The 21664-nt window shown below is 55.2% G+C and overlaps 1 protein-coding gene across 10 annotated transcripts in view; it reads left to right on the forward strand.

The window, feature by feature from the left end:
- Window positions 1-20060, forward strand: part of DCTN1 (dynactin subunit 1) — a 29991-nt gene extending 9931 nt beyond the window's left edge. For 2 of the 10 annotated variants that reach the window (XM_070798415.1, XM_070798416.1), the window contains exons 2-32: window positions 2841-3086; window positions 3356-3434; window positions 3632-3666; window positions 4377-4397; window positions 6715-6732; window positions 8104-8124; window positions 9390-9581; window positions 9928-10125; window positions 10271-10475; window positions 10551-10629; window positions 10728-10887; window positions 10997-11101; window positions 11279-11470; window positions 11561-11677; window positions 11923-12075; window positions 12670-12830; window positions 12936-13104; window positions 13365-13433; window positions 13666-13728; window positions 13839-13988; window positions 14153-14314; window positions 14402-14533; window positions 14741-14866; window positions 15095-15237; window positions 15510-15676; window positions 17629-17643; window positions 17837-17970; window positions 18065-18257; window positions 18483-18562; window positions 19090-19179; window positions 19581-20060. In XM_070798415.1, the coding sequence (XP_070654516.1) occupies window positions 2859-3086; window positions 3356-3434; window positions 3632-3666; window positions 4377-4397; window positions 6715-6732; window positions 8104-8124; window positions 9390-9581; window positions 9928-10125; window positions 10271-10475; window positions 10551-10629; window positions 10728-10887; window positions 10997-11101; window positions 11279-11470; window positions 11561-11677; window positions 11923-12075; window positions 12670-12830; window positions 12936-13104; window positions 13365-13433; window positions 13666-13728; window positions 13839-13988; window positions 14153-14314; window positions 14402-14533; window positions 14741-14866; window positions 15095-15237; window positions 15510-15676; window positions 17629-17643; window positions 17837-17970; window positions 18065-18257; window positions 18483-18562; window positions 19090-19179; window positions 19581-19718 (3795 nt within the window). In that variant the 5' untranslated portion in view covers window positions 2841-2858 and the 3' untranslated portion in view covers window positions 19719-20060. Of the gene's footprint in view, window positions 1-903; window positions 1205-2840; window positions 3087-3355; window positions 3435-3631; window positions 3667-4376; window positions 4398-4490; window positions 6733-8103; window positions 8125-9389; window positions 9582-9927; window positions 10126-10270; window positions 10476-10550; window positions 10630-10727; window positions 10888-10996; window positions 11102-11278; window positions 11471-11560; window positions 11678-11922; window positions 12076-12669; window positions 12831-12935; window positions 13105-13364; window positions 13434-13665; window positions 13729-13838; window positions 13989-14152; window positions 14315-14401; window positions 14534-14740; window positions 14867-15094; window positions 15238-15509; window positions 15677-17628; window positions 17644-17836; window positions 17971-18064; window positions 18258-18482; window positions 18563-19089; window positions 19180-19580 lie in introns of those variants that run through there. The other 8 variants (XM_070798411.1, XM_070798413.1, XM_070798412.1 and 5 more) reach the window with 8 other exon arrangements.
- Window positions 20061-21664: the final 1604 nt, after the last annotated feature.

The raw sequence follows: 21664 nt of genomic DNA on the forward strand, positions 1-21664 counted from the left end.
GCTGTGTGGCCCTGCGTAATGGTAAATAGGGAAAGGAAGGGGCAGCATGGATATGTTGCAGGAGAGGAGAGAAATGGTTTCCTAGGGGGTCTGACCAGCATTGGAGATGTGGAGAGGTGTTTTGGGGGCCCTATATCTGGTTGTTGGCTGTCATTCTATTAGGCTATCTGGTTTTCCTTAGAAAGGGTGGAATGGAGGAAGACCCTGTTCGGCCAGTGAAGCCCAGTGTGGACAAGACAGGTAGCCCTCAGCCCAGGGGATCTATGTCCATACTGACCTGGTGGAGCCATAGGTCAGACCCTAGGACAGTTTTGTTGGCTACTTAGGGGCATGGCAACCTTTGCCAGTTTGGGGGAAGCTGGAGTACTTGACTTGCTTTGCTCTGTGTGTGTGTGTGTGTGTGTGTGTGTGTGTGTGTGTGGAGTTGTCTCTATTGCTGCTCTTCCTTTGCTAAGTATTGGGCATGGGGCCTGGCTGCTCTGGCCCAGGGTGAGATGGAAATTTAAACCCTGATCACGTGGGTTTGAACCTGACTCCCAAGTTTAGAAAGGGGAGGGAGAAGGAAGAGCATCAGAAAGGGGGTGAGAGACCCTTCTTCTGGCTGGGAGGAAGCCCTGGGAGGCTGATTGTTTGGAAGTGTCACTTGATGCTGGCAGGTCCGCTGCCCTCTAACATCGCGGGGGTGGGCGGGTGGCAGAGATGGTGAGGGGGTGCTGACCAGGAGAGTCATCAGGGCTGTGCTCCCAGCATAGGACAGTGCCCTCTACAGGTGAGTGTTGAGAGTCTGTGGCGTGGGCCCTGGTCGCTCCTCTGTCTGGACTGGCCCAGGTGCAGCAGGGGGGCACTAGGACCCAGAGGCTAGCTCGGCTCCTGACAAGTCTAGAGCAGCACTAGCGCAGAGTGAGACTCATCAGCTGGCAAGCGGGGTTCGGTGTCTCTGGGTTCAGGAATCCTCCAGCAGCAGAGGGGACTTGCTCCTCAGCCCCTTTCTCCATTCCCTCCCCTACCCCAGTAGGCCACCCAGTGAGGTCCATGGACAGGGGAGGGCCACGCCTGCCGGCTTCTGTGTTTGTCCATGAGGGCCTGGAGCCCTAGCCCTCCTGCCTAGGTTTCTGCCTTTTCTCTCTGTCTTTGGTCAGCTGGGGGAGGGGGTGGAGGCCGAGGGAGCAACATGGCCCAGAGCAAGAGGCACGTGTACAGCCGGGTAAGTGGCCCTGATCTGGGATGGCCATGGGAGGGCTGCTGGAGAAGGCCTGGGTGCCTGTGGACAGTGCTGTGGGGGCTGGGAGACAAAGCTGGACCCGGCCGGGGCCACTCGCAGCCCTGATGGGGGTAGACCGCATAGGCGTCCCTTCCCAGAGTTGGGCCCTTTGTGGGTACTGGTGAGGCCTGACCTTTGACTCTAGCTGAACCTCAGGCCAGAGGTTCCTGAGGGGCACACTGTGCTGGGGATTTCAAATGGGTTGGTGGGTTGGAATGGCCTTTCAATGACGCCTTTCTTTAGAGCTGCTTGATTGTCACTCACTTTCTTGCTCTCTGGCTCAGATGGGCTCTGTAGCCACTGTTGTGTCCACCTGGTCCTGAGGTTTATTAGGGTTAGGACGGTGGTGACAGTCTCTGACTTTGGGGCCGGCCCTGATGTGCCTGTTACCTCCCTTTATTGTCAGGTCTATGAGAGTCACTCAACTGTCCCAGGTATGATTTGGCCTCTCAGAGCCCCTGGGAATGGCATCCTCGCCTTCTGGGATGAGTTCTTTGGGGAAGAGAGTTGGGGAGAGACTGGCTCTGGCAGAGCTTCCTTATGAAGCCAAGCGGGGGCATCAGAAGGGAGCCCTGTGAGGTCTTCAGGTCCATGCTGTCACTTCTTCGTGCCTCATTCTCTGCTGCAAGGCCCCTGGTTCATGGAGCTGCTGTTGCTAAAAATGGCTTAGGTGTGATTTTCTTGTAAGCCATGGGCCTATTTGGGACCTAATTTCATGTTGTCTTGTCATCATGAGTATGTCAGAAGCCGAGAGCTTCCCAAGGACAATGTTTAGTCTATTCCCTTGGCTTGTCCATTCATTTGGGCCACTGGGCAGAGTCGGGGGACAGTTTGCAGGACAAATCTGAGATACCAGATTGGCCTGGCCTTTGTATATTTATTTATTTGTAGCAAGATAGCACGAGTGAAAGATCTGCAGAGCTTATAGATAGAGTTGATTGGCCAGGGCTGAGGCCTGGAAGAAGGGAGTTAAATGGTTGAATGGACTTGGTGAGGCATCTCGGGGTGTCATGGTGGGGCGGGGGAGGCCAGGTCGTGAAGGAGGCACAGTTGCGTGCCACTGAAAGGGAGAGGTCTGAGAGAGCCGAGTGAACCTCAGGGAGGACAAGCAGAAGTAGGGAGGGGGCCAGGAGTCTGCGGGAACACTCACTGGCTCACCTGTCTTCCCAGCTCCGACTTCTGTGTCAGGCACTGGGTTGTGGGGAACCGCTGTAAACTGAGTTACTTGCTTGAGCTTCATTCCCCTCCTAGCGGACAGTGCTCCTGAGAAAGTAGCCATGTGGACTGACATTCACAGATCTATCAATGAATTCTGATTTATTAAAGTTAAATATAAACTCTTAAAAATTCTGGCAGATTCCAGGGGAATTTGAAGAAGTTTTAGAACATAATACTGACATTTTTCCAAAAGAAATTTGGTAAGTGTTGGTGGGGAGCACTTTAATTTGAGAATGGGGTTCAGGGAAGTGACTTCTGGTCCTTTTTTAGGCCAGGATCCTGATCAGGGCCTCTCTTTTGTATTAGGATGACACCTTTAGCTTGAGGCTTTTACCTATGTATGTTTGCACGTGTCTTTCAGACTCCTAGTGGCAGCAGAATGAGTGCTGAGGCAAGTGCCCGGCCCCTGCGAGTGGGCTCCCGTGTGGAGGTGATTGGAAAAGGCCACCGTGGCACCGTGGCCTATGTTGGAGCCACACTCTTTGCTACTGGCAAATGGGTAGGTGTGATCCTGGATGAAGCAAAAGGCAAGAATGATGGAACCGTCCAAGGCAGGAAGTATTTCACTTGCGATGAAGGACACGGCATCTTTGTGCGCCAATCCCAGGTACTCACTTCCTGCTCCTGTGTGTGTGTGTGTGTGTGTGTGTGTGTGTACATGCTCTGTTGCATGTGCAGCTGGTGTGTTGGTGTTCTCTTTTCCTGGGCATGAGCCTGAGTCTCTGGTTGGGAGAGTGGGAGGTAACGAGGGAGGGAAGATCGAGAGCTATCCTTAGGGAATCGGCCCTGTACTCTAGGCTTGCTTAGGGCCTGAAGAGGGGCCCATATTACATCCAGCCTTGATCTAGCTATATTGAGTCTATTCTGTGGCCTCAGATCCAGGTATTTGAAGATGGAGCGGATACTACTTCACCAGAGACACCTGATTCCTCTGCCTCAAAGGTCCTCAGAAGAGGTAACAACCACCCACTTAAGTTGCCTCCTCACACGCAGGAGTCCCCAGGACTTCTCCCCAGAACAAGGGGCCGCAGTGGATCCTGAGATTTTCTGTCACCACCGTATTCTGTTGTTACGTCTTGCTTACCCTGCCATGACGTTCTCTGCTCCTATCCCTCTACACAAACACACGCTTTGTTTCTGTTTGCATTCTAGAGGGAGCTGACTCAAATCCAAAGACCAGCAAACTGGTAAGTAGTCAGGGATAGGAGTGGGGAGTAATGGAGGAAAGGGGGAAAAGAAAAAGAGAGGAGGGAGGCCCACACTAGGTCTTACTCGCCTGCTGCTTCCGCCCGAGGCAGTGAACTGAGTTGGCCTTTCCAGGCTCCATCCTCTCTGAGGAGGAAACTTCCTGGGTATGCGTTGCCGCTGTAGGTGTAAAGGCGCTAGCAGGGAAAAGCTACCCATGCCCGGAAGTTCTGGCTCCGTTGGAACTGAGGCTGGGGGAAGGGAGGACCGGCTGCCCCTAGTAGTGTTGCTGCCAACTTCCTACCTGTTGGTGCCCGCGGCTGCCGACATCTGATGGATATAGGGTAGGGGTAAGGTAAAAACTGGAGAAGGAAGGTGCTCTCTGGTTCACAAGTAAGTGGGAAGGAGCTGGGCCCTCTGCCGCCTTTTCAGGTTGTATGTAGAGGGCCCACCGCAGCTCCCCTCCGCTGCTCTGCACAGGGTGTGTGAGGAGGGGCTCCCGACTCTCCAGCTCCTCTGGGCAGGGTGTGGACCTCCTGGAAGTGGATCTTGAGGGAGGCTCATCTCACCCGGGCCTTGACAGTGACCTGCTCCTCCCATACCGGTGTTTGCCTGTGGGTCTTAATACCTACACCCAAGATGTCTGACCGGCTAGCACAGTGTGTTGTTTAACTCTGTTCTCTAACTCTGCCCTTTCCACCTCCTCATGCAGCGGGGACTGAAGCCTAAGAAGGTGGTGTGTTTACTATTTGTGCCTGGGTGGGTGAGGGCCATGAGCCCCCTGCCCAGCTATCCTGCATGTCCGTGGGCTGCTACATGCATGTATGTGTGACCTTGGGGCTGGGATGGCCAGAGGAAATGGCAGCCTTGGCTTTCAGAGTTCCTTTGAGGGGTGCGAGGATATCAGGCTCAGTGTCCAGGCCCAGATTGCGTTAGGGACGATCCTCACTCCTCCTCACACCCCTGCCCATCGCCTCGGGACTTCTAGTCAGAGACTAAGCATTTGACTGTAAATAGCAGCAGCATGGAAAAGAGCATTGACTGGGTTACAGTGCATTCTCACTTAGCCTGAGCTTAGGGTCAGTGGCAGGAGAGACGGAGGGTGTGGAGGTGAGGTTAGCTAAGTAGGTGGGAGTCAGGGAACCGAGCGCAGGAAGAGCAGTTGGAAGCCTGAGTGGGGCCTGCCTCTGGGTGGCGTGGCCATGAATGCGCACCTTTGCTCTGCTCTGTCCTTTTTTCCCTGCCTCTTCCTTCCTCTGGTGGTGTGCCCGGGGCCTACCTCCCACACCTTCCATCAGCCATCACTGGAGTGGGGCTGCCACCCCTGAGACTCTTTCAGTCTGAAGTTGCTGCCATGACCACTTCCCCACACCAGTTCATGCCTTTGGGCTGTGCCCAAGCCGTCTCTGACCTGCATGTGCCTGTCTGACCTGTATGTGCTGTGCTGTGTGTATGAAGTTCTGTGATTTCCTTGTTATCCATCTGTGTCAGGACCTTCTGACTCTGCATGGAGAGCTGTTAGACTGGGGCAGTGGGAGGAGAGAGTAAAACTTCTCTATTTTGATTTCTGGTTGGTGGTGGGTCCTCACTTTGGAGTCTTGCCTTGGAAGAGATGACATAATGGTACTTGCTTGGGGGTCCTGGCTTTGGAGGGAGTGGGGGTGTAAGAAGGAAGATAATTCTCTAAAGGATACTGGACCCATTCCAGGAACTTGGCTTCTTCCCTTGATTATTGGCTCCTGGTTGGGGCTCCCATCTTGCATTAGACCCCAAATAGAGAAGAGCATGGACCTGCAGTCTACTGTCTATGGAGGGGTTCTGGCTGCAGTCTGCTCCGACCATGGGTGGGATGTGAGCCATGCCCAGATCTGGGTATTTTTGGCGGCTGACTAGGGAAATGTGGCAAAGCCTAGCCTAGGCTGCCTGCGCCGGGGTACAGCGCCCCCTTGGCTCATGGTGCAGAGTGTCAGTCAAGTTGTCAAGTCCTTCCCTAGTTCTTTCTCTCCAGTGGCTCTCTCACAGCACATCACTTAACACAGGAAACAGGGAGCTAGCACCAGAACAAAAGAAGGAACTTTGAGGGGCAGGGTGGGAGAGAGGACCCAGATGTCTCTGCAAGGTGCCCAGTCCTTTCTGGAAGCTCTTTAGAGACAGGCTCTAACCTGCCCACAACCCAGGGAGAGTTGGGAAAGGAGCCAGATGCTGTCATTAGAGCTGCTACTGCCCAGATGGAATGTTCTCTGGGTTTCTTAGTGTGCCCCGCAGAGCCGATGCAGGAGTGCTGGGTGTGTGCGCCTGATGAGCCACCAGCAGGATATCATCTGTGTGTATAAGAGACAGAAGCAGAGTTGATGGGGTTGTAGACTGAGGGGGGTGTGAGTATGAGAGAGGCCTGATGAAGCAGTGAGGTCCCATGTCCCTGTCCAGTGATACCCTGGTTCCAGAGCTGTCATCACAGAAATGGGACGAACCCCCAGCCCAATTTCTTTGAGCAAATCCTTGGGGATGTGGGAGAGGGAGGAGCCAGCCAGGACCTGTTCTTTGGAGAAGGAAGCAGGGTGGGTTTAGCAGAGGACTTTGTCCAGTCAGGAGGAGGAGGAGGAGGAGCCATCAGAGCTGGTGGTTGCTAGGTGACTGAGGAGCAGTGGCTCCACCCCTCGTGGAGCAGAGGAGGGTGGGTGCATGACGTCAGGTGGAGCTGGTGCGGCGGCCACTGAGGCTGCTGTCAGCCTAAGCTGGCGAACTAGGCCGGGGGCCTCCCGAGTGCCTCTCGGGTGCCTGCCGGAGCCTGGCCATCCCCACCGTGCACCGGCGGGGGCTTCCGCATCTGAGCTGCAGCCGTTGGCCAGCTGGGGAGCTGCCGGGCCGGGGAGCTGCGGCTGCATTGTTGGGATTTGATACACTAATCTCCTGTCTCCGCCGCCTTTCCCTCTGTTCGGTCTCTTTCCCTCCCTCCCTTGGCCTGTCCTTCCTGTGTGTGTCCATCCTCCTCTGTCCTTCCTTCTCTTTCCTCTCCTGGCTTTCTTTGGTTTTCTGCAATGATGAGACAGGCACCGACAGCCCGAAAGGTACTCTTGCTTGCTCTGGTCCTGCTGCCAGGCTGCCAGCGTGATGGTGGCAGCAGGCTGCTGGGGTGGGGGTGGGGGCTGACTGACTTGCTCTGTCTGGTTGGGGGACGAGGATGGGGATGAAGGCGGGGGGTAGGGAGAGTGTGTGTCACTGCCATGCCCCACACCCTGGGCGTTTGCTCCCTAGCCTTCCTGCTCTTGGCTCTGAATCTGTGTTTTGGGCCTTGTACCCAGTGGCCTCACCAGCTTGAGCTTCAGGCAGCTTTTGCTGCAAACTGGCTCTGGATGTGTTTCCTAGGAGAGAATCTAGGGAAGCAGGTCCAGATGTCTTTGTGCCTCTAGCAAGCCTACCTCACTCGACCTTTGCTAGAATGACACTTGGTTGTAATACTAGCATCCCTCCCCGACTGGGGTCTGTGTCAGGGGCTTTCTCTAGAACAGTTTGTGACACAGTTATGGAGGCTTAGCCCAGGGTAGTAGACGTGGGGGTTGGTCTCCTTGGGAGACCTAGAAGGGCCCAGGCCAAATCTTGTGTTTGCCAGAGCTCTGAGACCCTGGGTATCAAGAATACTGTTTGGGAGTTGGAGTTAATCACGTGTTTATCACTTTGCGATAGTGCGGGGTGGTTGGTCTCCGATCTGGTGTAGGGCAGTAGTTTCCCTGGGCTGCTGCCCACCCCACCTCCTTTCTTGCAGTCGGGTGGGGTCACTTTGCTGATCTCTGGGCTTCTGGCTAATGCAATATTCATGGTCGTGACACCTGAGCCCTCTGCCCTGGGGATGGGGACTGCTGCAGGAACTGGTCCTGGGGAAGAGGGTGGGGGTGGGGCCTGTGGCCGCACCGTGCTCCCTTGGGGACCTGATCTCCCCTAGCTGGTTTCACTCACTTCTAGGCTTGTATCATCATTCTTGTCACGTGATATTTCTCAGGAGTCCTGTATGGAATCTAGCACTCAAAGGAAGGGGCTGACCTGGGAAAGTCCTTGGGAGTGGTGGATGGGCGGGGCTCTGGGCTGGAGTGGGAGAGGTGGCTGTGAGAGGACTCCTCTCTGGTCTCTGGAGACCCTCTCTACTAGCTGCTGGCTTTGGTCTCCTGTGGCTCAGCCTGGGAGACGGGGACAGAATTTCCAGGGTAGGATAAAAGTGGGAGAAGGAACCAGTGGGAAATAGGAGTTCTGAGCTCCTGGAGCAGGATCAAGGTGACTCACGGGAAGGAGGGCATGGGGCCGGGTCGGGGAGGAGGGGTGGGCTGCTGACTGCAGCCTCGTGTCTGCTGCTTCTGCTCTCATTGCTGTCCCTTCTGCTGTCTGTCTTTCTGCTGTCATCCTTTCTTTCCTGACTACTCCTCCTCTGGCTCCTGTTGCCTGTCCAGACTACAACTCGGCGGCCCAAGGTGAGGAAAAAACAGGCCTCTGTACCAGCCACTGCTGAGTGGACACAGATACCTTAGGCATGTGCATGTATGTGGCCTTTTGTATGAGCAAGTGTAAGTTGGTCACAGTGTGTCCCGGGTTCTCTTCAGGGGAGTGAGGGTGCTGAGGGTAAGGACCGGCCCCTCCTGGGAAGGTGCCTTCCAGCTCTTAGGAGCATGTCTGAGCCAGTAGCTTGAGTGTAGAAGAGAAACGAGAGTGGTTGTGCTTAGCCAAGGCAGACTTTCTTGAAGAAGGGCATCTTCCAGCTGCTTTTGACTGGCTTTTGTGGGGGGTGTGTGTGTGTGTTGTTGGGGAAGGGGTGGGGAATTAGAGGAAATGTGAAAAAGAACTTGGAATGTCAGGGGGCTACGGAGGTGGGTGTGTCTGTGAAAGGCCCCCTCGGGTGGGGGCGTCCATGGATAGCGTGTGGTCTCTGGGTGTCAGCCCACTGGGAGGCCTTCAGGGCTCGGTGCTCCAGGGAGGAGCACTGGGCAGGCCGTCTGCTCTAGCACCTCAGCTCCACAGGGACCCGGTACTGTCACCTGATTAGAGCCCCTCTGTCTTGGAGGAGGGAGGTGACAGATGGGTTGGCGGTACGGACCTTGTTTCAGAGAGCCAAGGATTACGACTTTCACCCTGGCCCTTTTACTTGAAGGATCCCCTGAAATAGACCAGGGGGAGGAGGATGAGCTTGAGGGTTTATCAAAGTGTAGAGCCCAGGACCCCCAGTTTTAGCCCAGCCTTCTCTGGGAACGTGAAAATTAGAGATCAGTCTGTTCTTTCTCTCTGGGAATGACACTGAGGCGCTTGTTCCCTCTGGGGGAGGTGGGTACAGGCCCAGAGCAACAGTAGCACTGGGAGTATTAAGAAATTGCTACAATGATTACAAGTGGGTCACAAAAGGAATGGTCAAGGGAGTGCGGGCTTCTGCCCTATCAGGGTGGTGCTAGACCTTGGAGGAATGTGGGGTCAGTGCCAAGGGAGGAGTCTTGTAACCTTATGTCTTTCTCCGTCCCTCCCTCTCCCGCCACCCCCCGACCCAAATCCCGCCGGCCCTTTGTCACTGCCTCTGACTGTGGCACTTTCCCTCTGCCCATACTGTTTCTCTGTTCTCACTGTCCTGTGATACTCTTTGCCTTTCTCCTCCTCTGTCACTTCCTTCACCGCATGCTCGTATTCTGTCTCACTCTTTTACCACCCCTGTCCCCTACACTTTTTCTGGTCTGCCCCTGCCCTCTCGGAATAGCCCACCCGCCCGGCCAGCACTGGGGTAGCCGGGGCCAGTGGTTCCCTGGGCCCCTCTGGCTCAGCATCAGCAGGTGAGCTGAGCAGCAGTGAGCCCAGCACCCCAGCTCAGACTCCGCTGGCAGCGCCCATCATCCCCACGCCGGCCCTCACCTCTCCTGGAGCAGCACTCCCACTTCCTTCCCCCTCTAAGGTAAGATCTGGGGTTGGAGCAAAGAAGAACCAAGACACAAAGGGGCCTGTGACCCCTGACAGGCTCTTAGAAGTTTCCCCGGGTTGAGGGAGACCCAGAACCTTGGATTAGAAGGGTGGGGTCCCAGCATATAAGTATCCCATTACTGGCTAAGCCACCCTTTCCTCTCTGCCCTTCCACACTTCCCCCATAGGGATTGGGCTCTTCACAGATATTTGTATGCCACTTGCTTTGGCCCTGGACCTGGAATGATTTCTGCACACATTGCTGTCCTTCCTCTCCAGCTCAGTCTTGATGGGGAAAAGCGGGGAGGCTGTGCACGGACTGAAGGGTCTCTCCTTTGCAGGAAGAGGAGGGGCTGAGGGCCCAGGTGCGGGACCTGGAGGAGAAACTGGAGACCCTACGGCTGAAACGTGCAGAAGACAAGGCAAAACTAAAAGAGCTGGAGAAACACAAGATCCAGCTGGAGCAGGTGCAGGAATGGAAAAGCAAAATGCAGGAGCAGCAGGCAGACCTGCAGCGGCGCCTCAAGGAGGCTCGGAAGGTAGGACTTGGGATGAAGAGGGTGTCTGGGGAGGCAAGGGGCCCAAGGAAGTGCTGGAAGCTGGAACTGGAGCCTGGACTATCCTGTGAAAAGGGGTACGTGAGGCATCTCTGTGATCGTACCCCCAACCGTCACTTCTCTTCAGGAAGCCAAGGAGGCCCTAGAGGCAAAGGAACGCTACATGGAGGAGATGGCTGACACTGCTGATGCCATCGAGATGGCCACTCTGGACAAGGAGATGGCCGAAGAGCGGGCTGAGTCCCTACAGCAGGAGGCCGAGGTGCTGAGGGAGCGTGTGGAAGAGCTCACTACCGACTTGGAAATCCTCAAAGCTGAGATTGAAGAGAAGGGTAAGGGGCCAGGAGCTGCCAGGGCCAAATGATGGGGTTAGACCCCTGACTGAAAGTATGAATGGTCTTCCCCAGGCTCAGATGGTGCCGCGTCCAGTTATCAGCTCAAGCAGCTTGAGGAGCAGAATGCCCGCTTGAAGGATGCCCTAGTGAGGTAGGGTCCTCATCGCCAGGCTCACTCTCCTGTCTCCAAATCCGTGAGTGACTCTTGATACCTGGTCTTTCTTCTTCTCTCTTGCCATTTTCCCACAGAATGCGGGATCTTTCTTCCTCAGAGAAGCAGGAGCACGTGAAACTCCAGAAGCTCATGGAAAAGAAGAACCAAGAGCTGGAAGTTGTGAGGCAACAGCGGGAGCGTCTGCAGGAGGAGCTGAGCCAGGCAGAGCGCACCATTGATGAGCTCAAGGAGCAGGTCTGAGCAGCCCAAGCCCTTGCCCAGAGCACTGCGATGCTCGCCTTCCGATGTCTGCTCTGTCTTGGCACCTTTCAATCCTTCTCCTTGTTTGCGCTGTCTAACACAGGTAGATGCTGCTCTGGGGGCTGAGGAGATGGTAGAGACGCTGACAGACCGGAACCTGGATCTGGAAGAGAAAGTGCGCAAACTGAAGGAGACAGTGGGGGACTTGGTAAGAGAAGAGCAGACTGCTGACTTATAACCCTGATGGAGGGTCTTGGGAAGAGACTTGCCATGAGAAGGATTGACGTGATCCCTGATCTTTGGGTAGGGTGTGTAGTGAGTGAACCCACCCTGGCCTTCTACCCTGACTCTGACTTTTCTTTGCCCCAACTACCTTGTCTCCCAGGAAGCAATAAATGAAATGAACGATGAACTGCAGGAGAATGCACGTGAGACAGAACTGGAGCTGCGGGAGCAGCTAGATATGGCAGGTGCCCAGGTGCGGGATGCCCAGAAGCGTGTGGAAGCGGCCCAGGAGACAGTCGCAGACTATCAGCAGACCATCAAGAAGTACCGCCAGCTGACTGCCCACCTGCAGGTGCCTGCACACCCACTGCTCTCTGCCCACAATCGCCCCAGGGCTTCCCCCGTGACTCAGCTGTGTCTTGTTGCCCATCCTTGCTCCCAGGATGTGAATCGGGCACTGACAAACCAGCAGGAAGCATCCGTGGAGAGGCAGCAGCAGCCACCTCCAGAGACTTTTGACTTCAAGATCAAGTTTGCCGAGACTAAGGCTCATGCTAAGGTCAGGAAAGTGGGTGAGCTGGAGAGGGGTGGGTGTTGGAGACCCCAGCCTGGGTGAGGCCATGGGCTGATCTGCTGCGGGGTTCTGACCTTCGGGTTCCTGGAGTTGGGAGTGCTTTGTGTGGTGGTTTGGAAGACTCCTGGCCGGGCCTGCCCTAGAAGCAGGAGACACATTGGAACGTGGGATGGAGGTTAGGAGGTTCTCCGCAGCCTAGCTGAGAACCCACTCCCCTGTCTCGCTCACAGGCAATTGAGATGGAATTGAGGCAGATGGAGGTGGCCCAGGCCAACCGGCACATGTCCCTGTTGACAGCCTTCATGCCTGACAGTTTCCTTCGGCCAGGTGGGGACCATGACTGCGTCCTGGTGCTGCTGCTCATGCCTCGACTCATTTGCAAGGTACGGTCTGTCAGCCACATTCCCAGCAGGGGGCTGCTGAGCTTGCTGTGAGCCAGGCATTGGGGGCACCAAGCAGAGGTGGCAGTCGTTGTCCTGCTCTCAGGGTTTATGACGTAGTACAGGGACGCAGAATCACAGACAGATGTATGTCACAGATGGCGTTTTATGAAGGGGAGATGCAGCTTGTGAAGCGGAGGTAGTGTCTGGGAGAGAGCACAGCTGGGAAGCTGATGGAGACAGTGGGCTATTACTGAAGGAGTAACATTTGAGGTGAGACCCGAAGATGACTGGAGTTCGTGGGGGATAACTGTCAGGATCACATTCTAGTTGGAAAGGCAGCAGCAGCAGCTTTAAGGTGGGCAGGAGCTGGTCCCACTGGTCCTGCTGCCCTGTCAGCCCGCACCCGAATCTCCGTCAGCACCAGCAGTCACATCACCCTTTGTCCATGTGTGACTCCCTGCCCATCTAAGAGCTGTTTCTGCCTTCTCTCCCGTGTCTTCATGCCCTCCGCAGTTGCTCAGCTCTCTGTACTCCTGAGTCTGTGTTCTCCATCCTCTGCTCTGAGCCCCATGTCTCTGGTGCTTCTTCCCACAGGCAGAGCTAATCCGGAAGCAGGCCCAGGAAAAGTTTGAACTAAGTGAGAGCTGTTCAGAGCGGCCAGGACTTCGCGGCGCTGCAGGGGAGCAGCTCAGCTTTGCTGCTGGGCTGGTGTATTCACTGAGTTTGCTGCAGGCCACGCTTCATCGTTACGAGCAGTAAGTGATCCCTGACCTCCATGGCAGGGCCGTGGGTCCTAGATTGGCTGGAACTGAGGTTTCCTTGTAGACTCTGGCCTCACAGGGCCCTTCTCTGGTCTCCAGTGCCCTCTCTCAGTGCAGTGTGGACGTGTATAAGAAGGTGGGCAGCCTCTACCCTGAGATGAGTGCCCACGAACGCTCCTTGGACTTCCTCATTGAGCTGCTGCACAAGGACCAGCTGGATGAGACTGTCAACGTAGAGCCTCTCACCAAGGCCATCAAGTACTACCAGGTCTGGGGCGAGAATTGAGGCTTAGCACAGGAGGAGCGAGGGTTTCTTCTGGGGATGTTTCCAGTGTAGCCAGGGTTGTATGTCCCAGGCTGAAGGCGTGAAACTCTTAGATGAACTCACCTTAGGATCCAGTTCCTTGAGGGTTTTGGATTCTTTCATACCTCTGGAGTCCCTTGATCACTGGGGCTCAAACTGCAGTTTGGGAAGCATGCTTCGTTCTTCCAAGGCCTAAAGACTGTTCATTTGCCATCCCTCCTCAGCATCTATACAGCATCCACCTTGCTGAACAACCTGAGGACAGTACCATGCAGCTGGCTGACCACATTAAGGTGAGGTGTTTGGGCCAATGGTTGAGCCCCTTGTAGAGATTGGAAATGAAAGACATCAGATCACACCCACAAAGGGTGTCACATAAGGAACAGGGTCACTAAGGCCAGGTCAGGGAAGCCAGAGAGCTCACTGATGGATGGGGTCAGCCAAGGAGGGAGACTTCTTTAGAGACGTTAATGGGACAGAAGGGCCCCGTTGGAGGCTGACAGCCACCTGCTTCTGTCTTCACAGTTTACCCAGAGTGCCCTGGACTGCATGAGTGTGGAGGTGGGACGGCTACGGGCCTTCTTGCAGGTGAGAGCGCAACCAGATCTGTTGGAGTTCCTCTTCCTTCAGAGTCCCCACCTTCTTGCCCCCAGCCCTAATTCTGACTTGGCTTCCCGTCTGTCTCCTGTTCTGAGTAGGGTGGGCAGGAGGCTTCAGATATTGCCCTCCTGCTACGGGACCTGGAAACTTCGTGCAGTGATACCCGCCAGTTCTGCAAGAAGATCCGGCGGCGGATGCCAGGGACGGATGCGCCTGGGATCCCGGCTGCACTGGCTTTTGGACCACAGGTTTAGGGCTGTGAAGGGGGACGGGAAGGAAACTGTGAGCAGAACCAGGAGGGGCGCAGCATGTTGCGACCTAGATCTGGTCGGGGGACAGGAATGGTTCTGAGGTAGCTGGGCGCTGTGGCGTTGAGCCCAGAGTGGGCTCCTGACTCTGGCCCATTGCACAGGTATCTGACACACTCCTCGACTGCAGAAAACACTTGACGTGGGTGGTGGCGGTGCTGCAGGAGGTGGCAGCAGCTGCTGCCCAGCTCATTGCCCCACTGGCAGAGAACGAGGGACTGCCTGTGGCTGCCCTGGAGGAGCTGGCTTTCAAAGCAAGCGAGCAGGTGAGCTGGCTTGGCTGGGCAGAAGGTGGTGATGGGAGAGTCAGGTGGCCAGTGTGGGGTTTTCACTACTGCTGTTGACACCTGCAGATCTACGGGACCCCCTCCAGCAACCCCTATGAGTGTCTGCGCCAGTCATGCAGCCTCCTCATCAGCACTATGAACAAGTTGGCCACAGCCATGCAGGAGGGAGAGTACGATGCCGAGCGGCCCCCTAGCAAGGTGGGTCGTTCCTTGGAGGGAACTGTAGGAGCCAGGAGGAGCAGGACTTGGGAGCTGCTGCTCACTGTGGGAGGGCTGGGAGGCAGGAATTTGGGGAGCACCTTCCTCTTGCTTAAAAGGCAAGGAGGAAGATTTTCTGTTTGACTGGATTCCTCTGAAAGGAGAGCCTTGATAACCTTGCCCTCTGCCCCTCACTCTGCCCCTTAGCCTCCCCCAGTTGAGCTGCGGGCTGCGGCTCTTCGTGCAGAGATCACGGATGCTGAAGGCCTGGGTTTGAAGCTTGAGGATCGAGAGACAGTTATTAAAGAGCTGAAGAAGTCACTGAAGATCAAGGTGAGAATAGGGGAGGCTCAGGATCTGAAAGGCCAGGAAATAGCAGGGGCACAGGGAGGCAGTGAGTGTTGATTGTGACTGAGAGGGGTTGAGGACTGAGGGGAAGCAGTGGCACCTGTGATCAGTGGGTGTTCTTGTGGGAGCTTGCTATCTCATGGTCTGTCCCAGGTCGTGGGTTAGGGGCGGTCATGGGAAGTGTAAGACTGGACACGCTCCATCCTCGTCCAGGGGGAAGAGCTCAGTGAGGCCAATGTGCGGCTGAGCCTCCTGGAGAAGAAGCTGGACAGTGCTGCCAAGGATGCAGATGAGCGCATTGAGAAAGTCCAGACTCGGCTGGAGGAGACCCAGACGCTGCTGCGGAAGAAGGAGAAGTCAGGCACCTCCCCCGCCCCTGTTCACTCCACGCTCCCTCCTGCGAGCAGCTCCCTGCCTCCTAACCCAGGCCCTCTGGGAGTGAGCCTCCCCAGGGGGACAGAGGCCATCTCCTTCCCAGCTGACAGCACCACTGTCTCACCCCAATCTGAGCCTCTTCTGCCCCTGGCTCCTGGCCAGCAGGGCTGCCCTCAGAACCTGTCGGGACAGAGAAAGGGGGGCGGGGCCGTTGGGGAGGGGACACTGCCCAAGCCCAGGTTCTCTTTCACAGAGAGTTTGAGGAGACCATGGATGCACTTCAGGCTGACATCGACCAGCTGGAGGCAGAGAAGGCAGAGTTAAAGCAGCGATTGAACAGCCAGTCCAAGCGCACGATTGAGGGGCTCCGGGGGCCCCCTCCCTCGGGTATTGCCACCCTGGTCTCTGGCATTGCTGGGGGTGAGTGCCATGGAGCAGGCAGCACCAGCCCAGAGGAGATTGAATGTCCCCACTCCTGTCCTTGGTCTCCGTTTGACTTTTCTCCCCCGCGCCCCACCGCCCACAGCTGGATGTTCAGCCAGGAACATGCTTGCCCGGTTTCACTCTGTAGCAACTTTCACCAAGTTTTTAGTTCTTCTGAAGATGTGTGCAGAGTTCCTTTGGCCAAGGTGGGGCAGTGGGGCCTCACCAAGATGTCAGTGAAACTCAGAATTCCAGTAGCTCTCCCTCCTGGGTCTGCCGTCTGGCCTTTCTGTCCCCACCCTGTATTCCAGGAGGTCATCAGCCTGCAGCAGACCAGGGCATCTGCTGTGGGATCCAGTGGTGCCTGGTGCTCTGCGGGGGCACTGCATTTCTCCAGCGTTCACGTCACTTCACCCTATAGTGTGGTCCTCTCTTCCAGTGCTGAATTCTCCCAGTTCCACTTGGGGCTTATGTTCTGACCTTTGCCTGCTCTCATAGTGTGGTCAGGGCTCCTTACCTGGAGTTTTTCTGGCTTCCAGGCCTCGTCTCCCCAGTTTCCTGACAAGGAGGTGGCCACTGCTATCTTGATTCTCATCTACCATGTAGTATGTTTTTTGTTCACTCTCTAGTTTCTTACTTCCCTTTCTCACCTCCAGAAGACAAACTCCTTGAAGTGGAATTAAACCTGCAGGATCTCTAGAACTCCCCTCTGTGCTTGTCTTGTCAGTTGGCCTCACCTAGGGTCTTGTCCTCGTCAAAGCCCCCATCACTGGTGCTGCTTGACTCTGGAAGGTGACCAAGTATCTTCTTGTCTTTAGACTCCTGTGAGTCAGATGCTTCCGTGTTCCTTGGGAGGGGACAGAATTACCATATTGTGTTGTTTTAGCATAGGCTTTTTTTTTTTTTTTTCTTTTTTCAGTTGCACTGGGTCTTGTGCAGGGACAGGCTCCTCTAGTTGCGATGTGTAGGTTCAGTAGCCTTGCAGCATGCGGGATCTCTGTTCTTTGACAAGGAATTAAACATGCGTTTCCTGCATTGGAAGGCGGATTCTCAACCACTGGACCACCAAGGGCATCCTAGCATAGGCTCTTTAAACAAATACTGGTTCTTTTTTTTTTTTTTTAATAATTTTACTGACTTAATTTTCAGCTGTGCTGGGTCTTTGTCGCTGCACAGACTCTCTCTAGTGAGTGGGAGCTTCTTTGCGTCACAGTGCACAGGCTTCTCACTGCAGTGGCTTCTGTTGTGCAGCCTGGGCTCTAGGGCACAAGGGCTTCAGTGGTTGCAACACATGGGCTCAGTAGTTGCATTTCGCAGGCTCCAGAGCACAGACCAGTTGTTGTGGCTCACAGGCTTAGCTGCTCTGCAGCATGTGGGATCTTCCCGGACCAGGGATCAAACCCATGTCTCCTGCATTGGCAGGTGGATTCTTTGTCACTGAGCCACCAGGGAAGCCCCAAAGACCGGTTTTTAATTTCTGGAACTTTGCCCCAAAAAAGGGTGACTTTTGTCTTAGCGCAATGGGGAACCTGAAGAAATGGGTACGTGTCTTCATGCTCAGTTAAGTTCTGCCGGTGGGGAGGACTAAGGGTGCAGACGTGTCAGGGTCTCAGGAGCGGTCCGTCTGCCCTTCTGGGAGATGGAGTGTAGGGCGGGGAGGCAGGAACAGCCTCGTGCCTCAAGTGTTTGCTCCAACGCACACTGCCGCTGCCATCTTCCTCACGTGTTGCAGCTTGTATCGTGGCCTGACTGCCCTTTTCTATCTTTCTTTCACACGTATTTCCTCTTTCCCCGATCGCAAAGACAGGATTTTGTTAGAGAAGGTATGGTGATGAGGAAAAATGTCTTCCTGCGTGACCAGGATTCTTCTGGTGTGTCCCCCTCACCACCATACCATCTAATTCCTCTCTCCTCTTTTCCTGCTCCCCCATGGGCTGTCCTGAGCGCAGAAGAGCAACAGCGAGGTAGAGAGCCAACCTGCTGGGGGGGTTAACAGGGTTGGTGGGAATTGGGGCTGGGGGAGCAGGGCGAGACCACCCCCTTGGGAGCAATCAAGACTGGAGGTAGCAGCGGATAAGGAAGGGGGACGGGTAGGAATGGAACCCACCTTCAACCCTTCCCACCTGGGGCTCATGACATTTGTTGTGGTCCCCGTAGGAGGTGCCCCTGGACAGGCTCCGGGGTCTGTGCCAGGCCCCGGGCTGGTGAAGGACTCACCACTGCTGCTTCAGCAGATCTCTGCCATGAGGCTGCACATCTCCCAGCTCCAGCACGAGAACAGCACCCTCAAGGTGAGGAGGTCACAGAGAGGGTACCTCGCCGCTGATAGACGGTAGGGCTGTCCGGCACTTCTTACCACCACTCTTCTTCCCACTTCGCTCACAGGGAGCCCAGATGAAGGCATCCTTAGCAGCCCTGCCCCCTCTGCACGTGGCCAAACTCTCTCTCCCGCCCCACGAGGGCCCTGGCAGCGAGCTTGCTGCTGGAGCGCTGTATCGTAAGACCAACCAGCTGCTGGAGACGTTGAATCAGTTGAGCGCATGCACGCATGTAGTGGACATCACTCGCTCCAACCCTGGTACGGACCTACCCACTCCTGAGATGAAAACCACAGCCCCTCCCCTTGCCTCAGGGATGCAGTCCCTGCCTAGGCACTTCCCACACCAGAGAGGCTCTTCCTAGCCCTGTTCTTTGGTCTCAGTGTTCAGTTTGCTTGAGGCAGGAAGCTGGACTGGATGAAGGGTCACTAGTCAAGCTGCCTGCCTGCGCCTTGGCAGGCCTCACTAGCCTTCTCTCCCCACAGCTGCCAAGAGCCCGTCGGCCCAGCTCCTGGAGCAGGTGGCTCAGCTCAAGTCCCTAAGTGACACCATTGAGAAGCTCAAGGTTAGTTTAGACCTGCTTTTCCTCACCCAGGAGTGCGCACTTCAGAGCATTCTGTGCTGGAGGCCCTAGCATGGCCATTTCCACCAGGACCCCCAGGGTTGCTAGGGGTCCAGCCCTGAACTAGGTGACACGTTGCAAAGGAGGTGGGAGGGAAGACGGGGTTCCTGTCTTGGGAGTTCACTCCCAAACAGATTCCCTCAATAGAAAAGAGATTCGTACCACAAATTGGGGTGAGCTAGCATCATCTTCAGTGTAGCGCAGCTCTCTGTCAGAGCTGAGATCACCGCAGAGTAGAATGGTTGAGAATGGCTTCCCAGAAGTTACAGAATCTGAGATGAACCCTGAAGGTTAAGTATCTATAAAGTAAGGATGTTGGGTAGGGATGGGATTGGAGTTGAGAGCAAAGGTATGGTGATAAAAGAGAACCGGGTCCCTGTCCTTGGTATTAGTATTCCTGTGAAGCCAGGGAGATACTGGGCTAACCTGTGGAGGGTCCCCTAAATGACTCCTGTCCCCCTATCTGCCAGGATGAGGTCCTTAAGGAGACTGTATCTCAGCGCCCTGGAGCCACGGTCCCCACTGACTTTGCCACCTTCCCTTCATCAGCCTTCCTCAGGGTAAGAGGGAGCATGGGGGGGGGTGGTGGGCAGCGAAGGCTCAGATGAGGCCTTGCCCTCTCCTCCAGAATTTGAAGAGGCTTCTGGGGGTCTCAGGTCCAATGACCTTGAGTCATCTGGCCAAGTCTTAACTTGCAAGTCACTTAACAGTGCTTGCAGTGCTTTCCGAAATTCCAATATTTTAGCAGTTAAACATCGTCTGTGATTCTGACACCAGGAGAGACTCAAAACTCCCTTGTCAGGCTGTGTGCCTCAATTCTGATTTGGAAAGTGTGGTCATTGTCGTCTAGGAGCCTCAAAGCCCCCGTCTCCCAGGGTCTCGGTGCTCTGGGACCTTGTCAGTGGCACACAGCTCAAGTGAGCCCCTGACCTGGCGGCCTCTGTCCCTTCCCGATTCCCAGGCCAAGGAAGAGCAGCAGGACGACACTGTGTACATGGGCAAAGTGACCTTCTCGTGCGCGGCTGGCCTCGGGCAGCGACACCGGCTGGTGCTCACCCAGGAGCAGCTGCACCAGCTGCACGACCGCCTCATCTCCTAAATGCTTCTTCCCTCACTGCCCGCTCCTGCCCGCAGCCCTCCTGGAGCTGCTCCTCCTGATGCCTAGCCACTGGGCAGCCCCCCGGGAGAACTGCGTGTGTAAGCTGTTCCTGCCCCACTCGGCTCCACGCCCACCTTCAGCGCCCTGCCCTGGCCCCTTGACCTGGGTTCCCCTGTTTCCCTTCCCTGGCCTCTGCCAGAGTTCGCTGTTCATTTGCTCCCTTCTTCCTGAGGAGCTTCAGGGTCTCTAGCGGGTAGGTAGGTTGAGAGCCCACAACCAAAGGTTGAATGAGGTCTCTCCAACTGAGGACTTCACTCCTTGATTAAAGCCACTTCTGCTTCAGTGTTGTCTGTGTGATGTTGGGAGTGGGAATTGGGCCACTTGACTCAGCAGGAGTGGAGGAGAAGGGATGCTGAGAAGGCTCTGGCTGTGCCAAATTTGAAGATCTCCCTCTTTCGTGACCAGTGGAATGCTCTGTCCCTCAAATTTGTGTGCAGTTAAGTTTCTCTGAGCAGGGGGAAAGGGCTCAACCAAGGGCTTGGCTCCTGAGTTCATTTAATGGAGTTAGGAGGGTGGGGAGTGTTGTCATCTCTGAAGCCCTGCCTCTGTTCTGTGGATCTTTCACTGCTCTTCAGGCCAGCAGTGTTTGGAGCTTGGCTAATGGTATGATTGCCACTCCAGCCAACTTTCTGAGGCGCTGGCAGTCTCCCTGTAAGATCTGAGGCCTCTCAGAGGGAATATTTACTAAGCAACGGAAGGCCAAAGTCATAGACTGGTAAGAAAGGATAGACATTACTAAAGCTGCTCCCAAGGCCCACTACAAATTAAGATCACCTGGGGAGTTCCTTTGAAAAAGTTCGCACATTTCTGGGCTTTGGCTTAGGTGGTGCTAGTGGTAAAGAACCCACATGCCAATGCAGGAGATGTAAGAGACATGGGTTCGATCCTGTGTCAGGAAGATGCCCTGGAGGAGGGCATGGCTCCCCACTCCAGTGTTCTTGCCTGGAGAATCCCCATGGACAGAGGAGCCTGGCAGGCTACAGTCCGTAGGGTTTTACAGAGTCGGACTGAAGAGACTTAGCACACATGGGCTCTGGCTCAGATTTGGGGCCCATTAGGCCAGTGAGCAGTGCCTCGGCGTTTTAGAGCCTAGCCCCAGTTTAGCTCAGTTTCTTGATACTCTTTTTTTTTTTTTTTTTTGGCTGTGCTGCACACCTGCACTCCCTGTAGTGGGAGCACAGCCCCCTAGCTGTTGGACTGCCAGGGAATTCCCTCCCACTCTATTCCCTCCTTGGAGACATCCTGCCCAGGCTGCCGGAGGTCTCTGATCCAGATGGATGGAGCCGCCCTTGGTGCTCAGGAGCAGCTCCAGCTCTGTCACATCCTCTGCCTTGTGGGAAAGGATCAGACGGGACGGGGGTGCTCCAGGTGGGCAGGTCCCCAGGGGCGCACCCTCTGGGAAGGTCAGTGGAATATGGTGTTTGATGCCTGCTCTGTACCTTAGTTTCTTTAAACTGGGTTCAAGAGAAAGTGATTTGTGTGACTTTCCTCAGTACTGTCAACGATTACACATAGCTGATACCATTCGAGATGCATCGAGTATAATTCTTTATATACAAGGGATACCTTAGGGTTTTTTAATTCTTCTAGAAGTGGTTGAAAAGGGTGGCTTTGTGTTTTGATACCACGGAGTTTTTACCTCACCTCTTCACACTGAGCTGCTCTAGTGCTGAGGAAATTGCAGACCACACTCTTTTCCCCTGGGATTGGATTGTGTTCCTGTCCTGTCTACCTAATTGGCTGACCTGCCTTCCCCTGGGTGGTTAAGATTCCAAGGGCCAAGACTAGGCAACTCCTGGGAGCACAAGAAGAGGGCAGGTCTTTTTCATTCTGTCCTTTTTCCTTGGAGGCGGTTTCTCACCGTCACTGCTCTCAGAATGCCACAC

Source organism: Bos indicus, chromosome 11 (genome assembly GCF_029378745.1).
Source record: "Bos indicus isolate NIAB-ARS_2022 breed Sahiwal x Tharparkar chromosome 11, NIAB-ARS_B.indTharparkar_mat_pri_1.0, whole genome shotgun sequence".
Taxonomy (NCBI): domain Eukaryota; kingdom Metazoa; phylum Chordata; class Mammalia; order Artiodactyla; family Bovidae; genus Bos; species Bos indicus.